General features: G+C 34.1%; 2 protein-coding genes across 7 annotated transcripts in view; both read right to left on the reverse strand.

Moving 5' to 3' along the window:
* The window catches only part of gsk3bb (glycogen synthase kinase 3 beta, genome duplicate b), an 834817-nt gene that overhangs the window by 161137 nt on the left and 658052 nt on the right, over positions 1 to 15628 (reverse strand). The gene's annotated exons all lie outside the window — the stretch shown is intronic.
* Positions 1 to 15628, reverse strand: part of sorcs1 (sortilin-related VPS10 domain containing receptor 1) — a 474217-nt gene that overhangs the window by 123964 nt on the left and 334625 nt on the right. For all 6 annotated transcript variants that reach the window (XR_012408194.1, XR_012408190.1, XR_002459094.3 and 3 more), the window contains one exon: positions 12499 to 12598. Coding sequence is in view for 3 of the 6 variants with exons in the window: in XM_021477192.3 (XP_021332867.2) it covers positions 12499 to 12598 (100 nt within the window). In the remaining 3 variants the exon portion in view is untranslated. The remainder of the gene's footprint in view (positions 1 to 12498; positions 12599 to 15628) is intronic.

A 15628-nucleotide genomic window follows, 5' to 3' on the forward strand; every position in this document is an offset into this window, starting at 1 on the left:
TTTAGCTGACACTAGCTTCCAGCGTTTATCATCAGCTTTGCAGGCCAGGAGAGGCTGTACTTCTGACAAGTGGGTGTTTAATGTTTTACTTTTTAAATTGTGCCTTTTTGCAGGGGCCAGAGATCATGAATGCGGGTCCTTGAAACATGAAAGTACACAAGATGTCCTCGGGGATGGAGGGTAAACTCTGTTTAGCTGTTAGTTATTATGAGTTCACTCTCATAAAGTGCGAATCCGTGACAAACATACACACACTATGCAGCTGCATGCCTGTAAACTTATAGTGCTACTCATGTGACATTGTGAAATAGGTTTTTTTCAGCCAACAGTAAGCCATTTATTACAAGTATATATATATATCTATAGAAAATTTTAAATCCAAGTTTGCAACAAGAGAGTTCAGTCACTTCTATCTGAATGAACAATTAAAAAAAAAAAAATTAAATTAAATAAAATAAGAACATAAGTACACAGTAATACTTAATTTAGTAAACAGTTTAAGTTGAACAACATTATACCTCAGTATGTTTTATTATAGATCTATATCACTTATTTTATTAAACATATATTTGGATTACACTACATACTAAAATAAGTAAATACTTATTATTGTTCCAAAAAAAAAAACAACAACACGCAAAGAAGCAGACAAAATAATTGTGTTTTCCTAAATCATAAATGATTCAATTCTAACCAGTCCAAGTCAATGGCCTTGGTCTAACTGTACATCTGTGCTGAACATGATATGAAATACACCAGAATAAGATGACTTGAACACAACTAAATCAGGGGATTGAAAAGCCAGAATATTATTGTGAAGCTTGTGGCGTTGAAGCCAAATGTCATGTGGATAATTCATTCAAGGCGGAGAGAGAGGAAAAAAAGAGACATTTAAATGAGAGAAATGAGCAGTGCCAAAACTGCTTTGTAGTGAATATGAAATTTACTCAAGACGAAATTGCCAGTATATTCCGTCCTGAAATAGCCTGTTAGAATGATTTTATTTTATTACTCATTTCACAAAGAAATTTCTCCGTGCTGAATATTTGAGTGGCTTTTAGGAGGGCATTACGGCATTGGGACAAATTGAATTTGAGGGAATCAACAAATACCAAAATATAGCAAACCTTTAACTAGCAAAATCACATTTGACATGTCATAAAGTTAATTGTCAAATTAAAAACCAAGCTTTAATATGGTTGACTTATTTGGATAAGTATTTTAAAAACATATGTTGTAATGAACTAGTTGTTTATTTACGTTTACATTTTAAATATAACTTACTGTATAATTACACAGTTAAAGCCAGAATTATTAGCCCTCTTGTATATATTTTTATAGTTTCTGAGTAATGGAAAGGATGTTTTTTTCAAAATATTTTTAAAAATGATAGTTTTAATAACTAATTTTAATATAATATAAAATAATATGTTTATCAATATAATAGTATTTAGCTTAAAGTGCAATTTGAAGGCTTGACTTGATTAATCATGTTAATTATAGCAGGAAAAGCACTGTATAACTGTTAAAAACACTATTGATCTAGCGGCTGTGGATCGCTGGAGAACTACACACATGCCACATTAACGAACTACAACTCCCAGTAAGCACCGTGCATACACCAGTCCCTGATTCCCACTGATTACCTACAAAGCTGATAATTATCATGGACTGATATCCTGGACTATTTATACACCACACTTGCGCACACATACAGGGCTGACCGTGCTTTCACACCTTAGGTTATGATAGCGTCAAAGTTCGCTCTTGCCGGCTTGACAACAACCCTTTCTGCCTTCCCTGCTACGCTGGTGAGAGCATCAAAATTCACTATATATTGAACTAATATTTAAAGGGGCTGTTGCAGCAAATCAGTTACATTCATGCATAAAAGAATATTCTTTTAGCGGGAACATGTTGGATTCTTTTTATCAAATATGATACATTTATTTAACTATGGAAGATCAAGTTGTTGCGCGTGGTGTGGCTTTGCTCCACCTATCCAAAATGTATCCATATGTCTGAAATTTTCTGAAGCAGCGATACTGTTTAGCATTGCTGTTATAGTTAGCATGGGATTCCCACTTTTTTATATAAAAAAAAATTAAAAATAACATGAATGCACATCAACTCGCTAGTAGCTTTTTAAAATGTATGTCTCTGTAAGAAAACTTCGTAAATATTGGGAAATTAGGTGACTGCAATAATCAAACATTTAAGAACAACTGTGGTTGGAACCAAAGTTGACAGAACTTTGTTCTCTGGACTCCTCTCAAGAGGTGGACTTTAACATTCTGATTGCTTGACATCAAACCGCGTCATAGCTCATTACCATAAAGTTAAATTGATTTAAATTCTTTTCGATGCCCACACTGGCGAAGATGCACCTTACTCCTTATCGCCGCTGACTCCAATTGAAAATAGGTGACATCTGGCTACTATGACGCACTCGCTGCTTTCGAACGCACAGTGAGTCATCCGTAAGACGGGGAACAACGAAGTTGAGGATCCAAATGCAGATTTATTTGAGAATGGTCAAAACCGGGACAGACAGGAGCATGTAGGTAATCTAAAACACAGTCGAGGCCACAGGAAAATGATTGGGACGGGCGGCAAAACAACATACACAATGAAACAAACAAACTAAGACTCAGCTAAGAGTGTGTGAAGGATGTGTCTTTATATTGTTCTACTAATCAGTTTATCATGAGCTTCCAGCTGTGTGTGTGTGTGTGTGTGTGTGTGTGTGTGTGTGTGTGTGTGTGTGTGTGTGAAACTGGTGTGTAAGCGCAAAGACTTAAGGGAGTATTTTATAGTGGCTCATGTGTAGTTTTCCAGGGAACTGCAAAGCCTAGATCACTGATGATTGTGACAATAACAATGGTTTGTTCTGTAGACAATGAAAAAAAAAACACATATTGCTTAAGGGGGCTAATAATATTGACCGTAAAATGGTTTAAACAAATTAAAAACTACTTTTATTCTGGTCAAAATAAAACAAATATTAAAGGAAATACTTAAAAAGTCCTTGCCCGGTAAACATCTTACTTCAGCTGTTTGTATAAGTCCTATAGCAGTTATAAGAAGCCAGAATGTAATGAGACCCATAGAACTGACTGTCATATTGGCTTTAAATATTTCTTTTAAAATCATTAAAGAATGAGAATAATTATGAGAGTGAAGTAGGAGCCAAATCATTGTGCGGGGGTTTTGAGCATCTAGCCCCATGGGGGAAAGGTAAATGCGCATGGTAAAAGGTGCAAGTACAGCAGATTGAAGATGGGGAGAGGAAAGAGTAATGTGCCAAAAACCCTGCAGGAGAAGCCGGTCAGTGACTGTCTGGGAGAATAAGAGCCACACTATCATTTGAAAGACTCATTCATCTGTTTAGGAGATCACACTTTGTGGTTTGATTGGTAGAACTTGTGAGGATTAGGGTCTCAGCCATCAGATATGTATAAATAATAAAAAAAATATAATAATAATAATAATAATAATAATAATAATAATAATAATAATGATAATAATAATAATAATAATAATAATAATATAATATAATATAAAAGAATAATAATGAAAGTAATAAATAAATATCTACATTTAAATATTAAATATTTAAAAAGTCAATATTTATTATAATATATATAATATTCAATATGATCATGTCAATATGAACCAAAATCTCTGAGGAATATTTCCAGTATCTTGTTGAACCTACTGTATGCCACAAAAGATTAAGGCAGTTCTGAAGGCAAATGGGGTCCAACCCGGAACTTGTAAGGTGTACCTAATAAAGTGGCCAGCGAGTGTATATATGTATCTATATATAATTAAAAGGAGAATACAATAATTCAATAGAACTCATTGGGTATCAGGCTCCGTTGTCCTAAATACCCAGATTAAATCACATTACAACACATTAAACAGATAGACATCACTATTTTGGAAGGGCACTTCAGCTAGTGCAAAATGCAGCTGCCAGAGTTCTTAGCAGGATTAGAAAATATGATCATATTACCCCAATTTTATCCTCCTTACACTGGCTGCCTGTTAAGTTTCGTATTGATTTTAAAATATTGCTTCTTACCCCTATAAAGCTTTAAATAATCTAGCTCCTGTTTATCTAACCAACCTTCTGTCTCACTACAATCCAACCTGCTCTTCGAGATCTCAAAACTCAGGGCTTCTGGTAGTACCTAGAATAGCAAAGTCGAGTAAAGGGGGTGGAGCCTTCTCTTTTATGGCTTCAGGACTCTGTAATAGCCTTCCTAATAATGTCCGAGGTTCAGACACACTCTTGAAGTTCAAAACTCAAATCTATTTGTTAAAGCATGCACTCAATGCATCGCATAGCAGTATGATGCATGAATGTGCTCTACGCAGGTTTTGCATCTCGTTTATATACACTATGAACAGCAGCTACTCTAATTATCCTCTTTATTCTCATTTCCAACTGGGGATACTCATCCCGAGGTCCCCAGAGACTATGCAGCGCCACTGATGTGATCCAAGACCGGCGACAAGATGATCCAAAGGTTTCCATCATCCTGGACCAGGCCGTATCCTGAGAAGCTGCTGTGGTGGTCTTGGAGGACTGGAGAGCATGTGACTGATTCCTGTGACACTCCAGGGACAGACGAGATCTGCACAAGATGTTTGGCCAGAGGAGAAATGGTCGTGCCCAACTGAGTCTGGTTTCTCCCGAGGTTTTTTATTTCTTTACTTTCGCCAATTGGTGGTTATTTCCTTGCCGCTAACGCCACTGGCTTGCATGGTTCGGGACTCATAGAGCTGTGCATCGATAGATGTGCTCCTCAGTGTTTGGACTTTTAGTATTGAATATTAAACCACACTGAACTGAGCTAAACTGAACTTAAACTCTGAAAACGTAACTGACACTGTTTCAATTTACTATAATATTCTATGTGAAGCTGCATTGAAACAATCTACATTGTAAAAGTGCTACAGAAATAAGGGTGAATTGAATTGAAGAGAAGTTTAATTTGATTGGAGAATGAAAAAGATGCAACTGATAGTGCGCTTTAACACCCAGAGTTGAAATTTTGTAAAATGCAAGACACAGTAACCGGTTAAAATACATTATGTGCAATGCGTGCAAAACACTTGCAGCCATTAGTAAAACGTTCAAAAAAAGCTGCCTCTCAATGGAAAAATTATGTTTGATGTGATCAAGGTCATACAGTATATAAGCAGCAGGAATGAGCACTATGGCCATTCATTCTACACTCTCTCATTCTCATTCTAGTTAAGGTAGTTTCAGTGTTAATTACATAGAAAGCAGGGGAAACACAAACGATTATGTTTCTATGAAATCCTATTGTGTTTTCAATAGGTTGATCTTTTTCCATTGCTTCATCAAGGACACTATCATCAGCTAACATGAGTGGATTAATAAAGCCAAATACCACAGCTTCATTATGGCTCTGAATGGACCAGCTCCGCTTCAGTCCATCATTCACCTTCAAACATAATCATTGCTTGTTTGATATAAATAGCCGAGCCACATTATATGTTAATGCGACAGCAGAGAGAAAAAAAAGGATGTTGACTATCCTGTTAAACCCAAAGCTGTTATTATGTTTACAGTAGAGTTTTTAATTAAGACCCAGACCTGGTTTTATAATGCTATTGGAAATGAGAGTGGCTACTTAATGGGAGCCACGGCTTGTGTCTGTATTACTGGCTGGAAAATAATGGATTGAAATTTGTCCATGCATGTCTACTGTGTTTCAAATGATATTGAGCTGCATTTCCGGTGTGGGAAATAAATAATAATAATAATAATAATAATAATAATAATAATAATAATAATAATAACAACAAAATAATAATAATAATAATAATAATAATAATAATAATAATAAATAAATAAAAATAAATAAAAATAAATAAATAAATAAATAAATAAATAAATAAATAAATAAATAAATAAAAATTAATAAATAATAATAATAATAATAATAATAATAAATATCTTCTAATAGTACAGCCATGATACAAAAAACTTTGACTAACTTTTTTTTTATCTGTCATGTTTGGCATACTAAAAGCTGTGAGAATTCAAAATGTATGTCTATTTTCCTCTTCATTAAGTCTATAAACTGAAATATATATATGTTTTTTGTTTCTTTAATGATGTCAGTTTGACGACTTGAGTGAAAATAAACTTAGCCACTCCCTTTTAATCCATTAGTTTGATGTGAGTGAAAGATGAAAGGAGAAATGCAAACATAAGAACATCCACCCCCTACTCAATATTCCATTTGAGTTGAAAATACGTCATCATACTAAAATAAATGTCCGCAGCAACTTTAACGTGACATTGTTATCGAGCCTAATCTCACAAGGAAAAGTAACTGTTTTATGTTTTGTCACTTTAGTGGCGAATTCCTACGAGTTCAGTTGTAGGAAAACTGTCATTGGTAAATGAGCAAATCATACTAAATTGTACAAATGAGAACACGGGGAGAACATGGAAACTCCACACAGAAATGCCAACTGACCCAGCCAAGGCTCAAACCAGCAACCTTCTTGCTGTTAGGCGACATCGCTACCCACAGCGCCACTGAGCTGCTTTGACATCCACACACACACAAAAGAAATTGTATACAGTGTGTGTTTACAACTCACACTGAATAAATTGATTATGGATATTAATAATTTGACGAAATTATTAAACACTCTATTAATTATAGACATTGTCTTATTCAGTTTAAAATAATTCATAGGGCACATTATTAAAAAAAAATTCCAATAGAATCTTCCAAAATATTTCACCTGTTTGCGGAAAATAAAATCCATCAGATGCAGATCGATCTCACAGTTTAATTTTTTGCTCTAAGATACAGAATTATTGGAATGGAATTTTTTCAAGTGCAATTCCAGTTGCAATTACAACCCGATCCAATGCTTTTCATTCTGGAATTCTCTAAACAAACGTTTTTGTTGTTAAATACACAACATAAATTGCTCTTATACTGTTTAATAACTGACAGGAAACTACTACTACTGTTTTGGAAATAAAGGAATCCCCTACATGTAAACTCTGGCCTTGCTTCTATTTTACACTTGTAGTAAATTAGATACAAATTGAAAAGAAAAATTGAACAATTTGACAAAATTTGGAATAATTTTATCTGCTACCTTAAAACCTATTATAATAACCATCACCTCTGTAATGTTTTAATATGCTTTGTCATCATACTCTGTTGTTTAAACAGGTCTTTGTAACAAGTTTGCTTGTTATAAGGGTGTTTTGTTTTATTTATTATTATTATGATTTTCATATTGTTTTTCCTTTTTATTGTTTTTCCTATTTATTTATTTATTTAATTGTTTGTTTGTTTGTTTGTTTGTTTGTTTGTTTGTTTGTTTGTTTGTTTGTTTGTTCTTATTTTCTTTGCCTATGTTATATGTGGACAAAATATGTAAACAGAGATTTTTATTTATTTTTTTCTGAATCTGTGTCTTCAATAAAACATATTTGACAAAAGAAATAAATAAATAAAAAATAAAACTAAGATTTTGGACTGTAATATCGAATCCTACATACTGCCTTTTTAAAGGGTTAAAAGACTTCACTGATCATACAATTTAATGAAAGTTACTGCCATAATTCACAGGGAAAAAAATGATAAATGAATCTCTTCTGCTGTGCAAGAAGTAAAAAGATGATTGTAATTTAGAGCAGATGAACAGTACAGTAGTGTTGAGCAGACGTCAATGACATTTGTGTGTGTTAGTGGTGGTGCTAGAGATGCCGTCTAGACATGATGTAATTAAATCTGCCGTTTCTGAACTGCTGGGAAATATGAATCCCTAAATAAGCACCCACATCTGTAGGCAAAACAAAATTGATCTGTTAGAGAAACATCCCAGATTATTACATTATGATTGAGTGCCACAATGCCACATGTCTCAGCGTTCAAACAGCACAATGAAGACAACAAGACAAGGAAGAACAATTAACTGGAAATCAGCAGCACAAATAACTTGCCTATATGTTTTCATTTAGCTGTTAAAGGCTGGTCAATATTTCAAGTGCTGGTCGATTTAGAAATTTTGCTGCAATTACTTGATTCCTTTAGAGTAATTGAATGAAAACAGCCAATATACACAATTAAGTGTTTAATTGATTGCATTTAATCAATTGGCGTCTGATGATTTTAATTCACTGTGTATGAAATGTCCCATGGTGTCTGCATCCAATTAACTTGACTAAAGTGAATTTAATAAGCATGTTAAAGCCTCGTGTTACTATTATATCGTTAAAAATGTATAAACTACACTTTTTAGGACTAGCAAAATTAATCAAATCTGCATATAATGAACATTTCTACTCAATGTGTATTCCCCCCACCCTCGAAGCTGTTTCATTGATTAGAAATTGTTCATTGTGAGAGCAATCAATATAAAATCAGCTCAAATCACTATAATTTGATAGTCAAATGAGGCAGAAATAATGTGCCACTGATTAAACTATGAAATATAAGACCAGCTATAATCATGGGTACTTCATTTTCACTCAGATCCACACACTTCACCTTTCAGACTTGATTAGCCATTAGCTTAAAGCTACGGTTTTACAGCAGAAACAACACTACTTTTAACATCCCGAGGTGCATTTCATCTTCATTACGGGGCATAATTAACTGACTAATTACCCCGGGCCAAATAATAATTGACTCTTCTTGATAAAGAAAATAGCAAAAGTGGAGAAAAGACATTTAAAAGGGAAGTTTAAAGAAGCCACATGCTTCTCAATCAAAATGTAAAGATTGAAAATAGAGTACAATTGATGAACCCTTATTTTTTTAGGAAAAAGTCTTCATTTGCATACACTTAAATTGATGTTTGTTTAAACTACTTATTTAAAATGAGCTGAAATAACACAGTTCTTAGGTTTTTGTTTTGATAGCATAAAAGTTTTATGTTCAATCCTGAAAATTAAAATCTTAAATCTGTAAAACTTAATATGTTAACATAATGTATTTATGTTGTCCCAACCCAAATAGATTAAGTTAACTTTTTTAAATATATGTATTTTTACAAATTTAAGTGGATTAAACTAAATCAAAGCCCTTGTCAGATCACATGATGTTCTTGACATCGGGTGTCGGGGAGAGTCATAAACTACAAATGACTGTCGTGACACAGGATTCAATTGTTTCTTCTTAGGTAATGATGTGGCATAGTTCACGACAACAGACTTTTTTTTTCATTCTTCACGACAAGTTTAGTCACTTGGATGAAACTGAGCAATAGGAGCACATCATTTCTCAGTTATCTCAGCAAGTGCTGAATTTAATCTGCGGTCAGGTAATCAAAAATAGACTGCATATTTACTTGGTGGTCTTGGGTGGATGAGATCAATTATTGGTTATGCAAACTTTAACTACTTTCACTATAATATTAAAGGTGTTAAGCAATTGTATTTGACAAAAAATGCAGACATCCCCATTCTCAGAAGAAGTTACTGAGTTCTCTCAGCCTTCCGTCTGAGTTCATTCTTCCAAGGTATTTTGGAGACACGTTCAGTGCTATTATACATTGTAAAAGCCTGTCTTATTCAAATTACTTGATTAAACGAATTAAATTGACTTACTGGCAATGGATGATTTTGACATTAAAAATGAAAACAGTTTAATATAGGTTTCTCTGAAAGTAAATATTTCACTTTATTTTTTTAGGCAAGGTTTTATTTTATTTAACAAACCAGTTTGTGCTTTGGCACTGAAGCATTTAGCAGACTGGTTTTGAAGCACGTCACCTCAGATGTTATTTGTTATCCTTGTTTATCTAGTAGATAATGGACCCGCAAAAATACATTAAAATGAAGATACAAATTATACCAAACAAAATTCATTTCGAAAATATATTTTTTCCAAGAAAAATATACAATTTTTTTTATTTTTGTTTGTGCCCATACATTAGGCTACTCAACTGTGCGGGTGGATGACTTGTTCCACTACATAAAAAATAATTTAATTAATGCTTTACGTAATTGTTGTATCTAACCCAGGCTCATTATGAAAACATAGTCTTGCGGACGTTTCTGGAGACTGCGAATTATGTAGTCGGAGGTACTTATGGCTGCATTTCATTTTTGAAGTGAACACTATGGGGCAGTATGACACCATTCCTTTTGGCGCTTGCTGGCTGACTCCTTACCTCCGTGTGGAGGGCTTTCCCATCGCAACTAGTTTGTCCAGTTAGACGACCAGGTTCGAGTCTGGGAAAGATCGGTTTCAGAAATCAGGTAAGACAAAAACGGAATCCAAAAAATAAAATGAACAAGTGAATAACAGGGTGAGAATGTGGTAAAATTCGAAAGTGGTAAAAATCAGACGAAGACTTTTCTTTTTCTAAAAAGATTTTGTGAATAGTCGGTTGGGTTTAGGGTAGTGGGTGGGCGGGTCAATCTGTAAAATTGGTTGGGTTTAGGGGAGGAAGAGGGTGGGTCAGTTGATTGGTCAGTCACCCAGTCAATCATTCAGTCAGTCGAGAGCGGCATCTGGTGGGTTTACGCAAGAACAGCGCGGGCGCGAACAGCACTCGTAAGAGACATTTGAGATACAAAAAAGCGCACACAGCTGCCTTGGGCGAAAACAAACAAAAACTGCAAAAAATACTTACCTCCCAGGATGTATTACGCGGTCTCCAGAAACGTCCACGGGGCGTTTTCAGAATAAGCCTGGGTTGGTTGTATCACAAACCTCTGTCAAATATTTGCTATTTTTTTATACATCATTATTTTGTCTTGAGCATCTGATTTTCCATAGTGCTAATGTGCTTTCATTTTCTTTGTCTCACTCATGGCAAGTTCAGGCGAGGAAGTGTTTAATAAGCAAGCCTGGAAGGAAAATATTCATTTAGATTTGAAAGAAAGTTTCTTTATATATATATATATATATATATATATATATATATATATATATATATATATATATATATATATATATATATATATGTTTGATTCTATCAATGTCATGCCCTTACAACTTAGTTGTCAGCAAGCATCAGTATTTATTGAGATTGAAATATAATTAAAAATAAATAAATAAAAACATAGAAATTTAAAAATATTGTTATAGCAACACTTGTGACTGCTTTGGGAGCAACTCTTGTTCTAGACATCATGGGATGAACGTGTAGTTTGGTACATTTGTTACCCCCCAAAAAAAGTTTTTTTCCAAGACAAAAATCGCATAATCTGACATATTGACTTTTGTAACCGACAATAAAAATGGTGTGATCTGACCTGGCCTTAAGTTGCACCAAAAAAACCTTAGGAATTGTGTTTATTCTGCTCATTTTAATTATTAGTTTGAACAAACAGGAAACAAATCATATATTATTAACGCTACTTTTAACAAGACGTGCATTTCATCATTTTTTCAGGACACTCTTAACAAACAAACATCCACAAGTAAATATAAAGACGATTTTTAATAAAGAGGTTTAAAAATGTGACAAAGAAAGATGGATTTAACCCCACAAACCTCAAGCTCCAAAATTAGATTGAAGCTTAGCATGCTACATTAGCTTGACCATACTTTTAACCACCTCAGGCACACATCATCTTCATTATGGGACATAATTAACACTAATGATCACAAGCAAATAATAACTGACTCTTTTTGATAAAGACAAGCGTAAACAATAGCCAATAGTGTTTTATTTATCACAGCTTTGCCAGTAAAAGTGATGGAGCTCAAGTGGATCAAATGAAAAGTAAATCAGATTGAAAGGGGCGGGGCTTGTCAGATACTAGTGAGCATTTGATTGGTTATGATGTGATGAGAAACTGTAGTATTCTACAAGCTGTACTTTACATGTTTATATCTTTTAAATGGGATTTGTGTCACTATTTTGGTGCTTACAGATATCTTAACAGCTAACAATGCTGATGCTAACATCTAAAAAGCTTTATTTTCATTTCATGTGACCTTTAAAGAAGGAGTAAAAAGATAGATAACGTGGACTGTCAAAGCAAACGTCCAAGCCTCAAGCCATAAATACAAGCTTCTTGTCAAGCCTTTGATTAAAACACAAGCCATTTATGACTCTCTTTTCACCCACTTCATAATTCATTAGCCCTCAAACAGAGAAAAAAAAAACTCCAGAAGAAAATAGAAACACAGCTTAATCAATATTAATGACACGACAGCGGTTTTCCTTTGAACGCTACTATATCTCCAAGTGAAAACTGTAGTCAGTGAATCTTTAAAATGTATTGATCTCATAAAAACCTGAGAGGTTAGTAAATACTACCAGAGGATGAATTAGCCAACAGCAAAACCCAGCCAAGATGAAGACCTGTGAAATCCTTCCAGTGTGGCTTAGCGGTCATAAATGAGCAGGGGGTTGAAGCTCGACACACACACACACACATAAACATAATCACCTTGAAAAATGCTTTCGTAAAAGACACATCATGAAGACTGAGATGGAAGAAATGGATGTCGTAAATCTCACCTTGCGCTTGTTGTTGGGGCTGACGTACAGATAGCTGAGGATGGTCTTTACGCCCACCTTTTCATTGAGCTTCTCGTAAGTGGTCCCGTAATCGGTTGACCTGAAATGTAATCAGAGGCCTTGATGAGAACCTGGGGAATCGGCTGCTGTAATTAAAGACCCGCTGTGCACTTTAAAACAAGGCTGAAGCGAGGCTGAAACTCTAGCTTATTCGCGGAAGCAAAACACTTCTTAAGTGCCTAATTTGATTTAGGGAAGGTAATTACAGGTTTGAGAAATGTTGCAGGCATTTGGTGTACAGTAGGTATGCAGTGTGTTTGCTGTTGCTTTGTACAGTGCGGTCGGCTATTCAATTTTGAGCAAGCTTAAAGGTTCACTGTCAACGTCATTGTAGAATTGACTTTTAGAACGAGAACATTTGTACAATCATTGGTAACACTTTATTTTGATGGTCCATTTGAGTATTAATAGACTGTCTGCTTATTATCGGTTGATACTGCTGCTCAACAGACATTTAATTGACTATAAGAAACTTTGCAAGTACAACTTACACAAACGCTAACCCCAACCTAACAGTCTATTTATAATCTACTGAGAATTAGTTGGCATGTAGATGTAATGTAACTTAAATTCAACAAACAGACCCTCAAAAAAAAGGGTGACCCAATCATTTTGAACGTCACCTATGGAGAATTTCTGATACCAAATGGACTGATTGAACGACCGCATTTCATCTGTGATATTTAGCTGAGAATTCCCTCTATTTATAAATGGATACAGATTGTGGTAGAGGAAATAAATATCATTTAAAAATATCTGTCATAGATGACCATAGCTTTTGAGGTGTTTTACATTTATTTTCACTTTTCATTTATGATAATTCAGTACAATGAGGGTTTGATCTCTGCTTAGACAATATATAATGCTAAAAAATATACAGTGCTAATTATTAAATACACCTCATTTTAAAAATTTATATTTTTATCCATTTCTTAGTGAAATATATTTTGGTGTATTTAACCTTCCTGTCGTGTTCGGGTAAAATCTGACCGATTTGCAACTTAAAACACTCATAAATATTGTGTTTTACATCTGATTGCCTCAAGGCCTTATGATATCCTCCACACTGTGCACATGAACATATACAAGTGATGATCCCCTCTTTCATTGATTTTTTTTTTTTTTCAAAGGTTTTAATGAACCTTGTTACACCTGTGGTGTTCCCGGTCAAAAGTGACCTCCATAGGAAAAAAAAATGGATATCCAGACTATATTCATCAACTGACAGGAAACATCCCTATATACTGAGCAAGAGCCAGTTGTGCATAATTTATTTGTGATGATTTAGTCAAAAAGGTTCAAACATGGTAAAAATTTATATTTAAATATAATAAGAATTCATAAAGATTGTATTATTTAAAGTGCATCATTTAATAATTAATACAATTTAAAAACAAATTTGATTTATTTTTTGGTTTCCGATAGTAATACGTCATGATGTCATTAGTTTGTACGTTTAGGTCAGATTGCAGGTATGGGTATTGGAAGCAACACCCATTTTTGACCGAGCTATATCGAGTCTATTTTACCCTATTATTTTCGTTTTGCATTTCTTCAGTAAACCTTTTTTAAAAGAAGATTTGGTCTTACTTGCGTTTTTTTTTTTTTTTTAATACTGGTTGTTGGACTAGCAGCAAAAAGGTGGAACATAAGGATGTGCAGGAAAGATGTGGCACTACATACTGTATACTTCTTCAACTCACTCACTAACTATTTGTATTATCATTGCAGCTATTTTATGTCTAACTCTATCAGTTTATGTTAACACTACTTTAAGACATTGTTCACAGCTAAAGGATGTTGAATAAAAAAATGTTTTATGTGTTTAATAAAGAGCTCAAGTTAAAACCGACTGGTCAATTTTGACCGGGGACACTAAAGTAAGGGGCAGGGGTCCGTTCTTCGTACGTGGATTACTCAGTTAGCTGGATTTGGATAATGACGATTTGACACGATCCAGGATCGTTTCGTTCTTCAAAGCTGATACGAGAGTTGTTGTCATAGCAACTTAACTTATAGTTATTAATAAAACAAATAAAGTTATATTTATTATTAAAACTTATGTAATCTGCACCCTCGAAATTAAAGTACAAAGACTGCCACCTGGTGGTGCAAAGAAAAAACTTATTGATATGAACTTTTTTTTAAATCGCTTTAGTACAATTTGTGTATTATAATAGAAATGCAGAATATGTAACTTTAAAAAAAAAGCAATAATACATTTATGCAGTCATAAACATGTTTTGACAGTTAATATGCCAGTGATTATGCTTCACAAAAGTTGCAGATGCCTTTACCAACATCAAAATGCTCTTGTAAACATCCAGTTATTCCATACAGCGATTTAAAAAAACGGCTACTATAATAAAGAAAATCTTTTCTAAATGTAGAACTAAATACACTGATATGCATGGAAATACATGATGAATACTCTTGACACATGAAAGCGTAAAGCCTGCAGTTCACAACAAATGTGGAGAGTTATAGCGTTTCATATTCATCAATCCGTTTACTGCTAATTTAATGTAATTTTGCTCACATGGATAATTGAATATTAATCAGATGATGTCATTACGCTGCTGTGCCGTCAGCCAATCGTTGCATTGCCGATCATGATTTCGAGGATCGATAGATCTGTCCTTCTCCACACACGCAGCGATCTCAGATCAGTTTATCCAGACATTCTAATCTGATTCGCGAACTTGTTTGAAGAACCAAATTAGCGAGAGATCAGTTATCAAGATTAAAAGATCCAGGATCTGCCAAATCATCTTAGATCATTTAAGCGAGGTACAAAGAACGGACCCCAGGAGGTGAACACAACAGGAGGGTTAAACAAAACAGATCTGAAACAAAATATTGCAAATAAATAAATAAACAAATAAATACAATCTACAAAATTTCAACATATTTTTTTTTGACATTTTTTTTTGCTTCTCTTGATTTTTCCTCGTTTTTAAATTTGTTTTTAAATATTTTTCTATAACATATGTTTGGCTGTACTTGTTTTTGGACCATTATCGTTGGTTATTTTGTTAGATGAGCTCCAGATTTGGCTTCAGTACTGACT

The sequence above is a fragment of the Danio rerio genome, chromosome 1 (assembly GCF_049306965.1).
Source record: "Danio rerio strain Tuebingen ecotype United States chromosome 1, GRCz12tu, whole genome shotgun sequence".
NCBI lineage: Eukaryota > Metazoa > Chordata > Actinopteri > Cypriniformes > Danionidae > Danio > Danio rerio.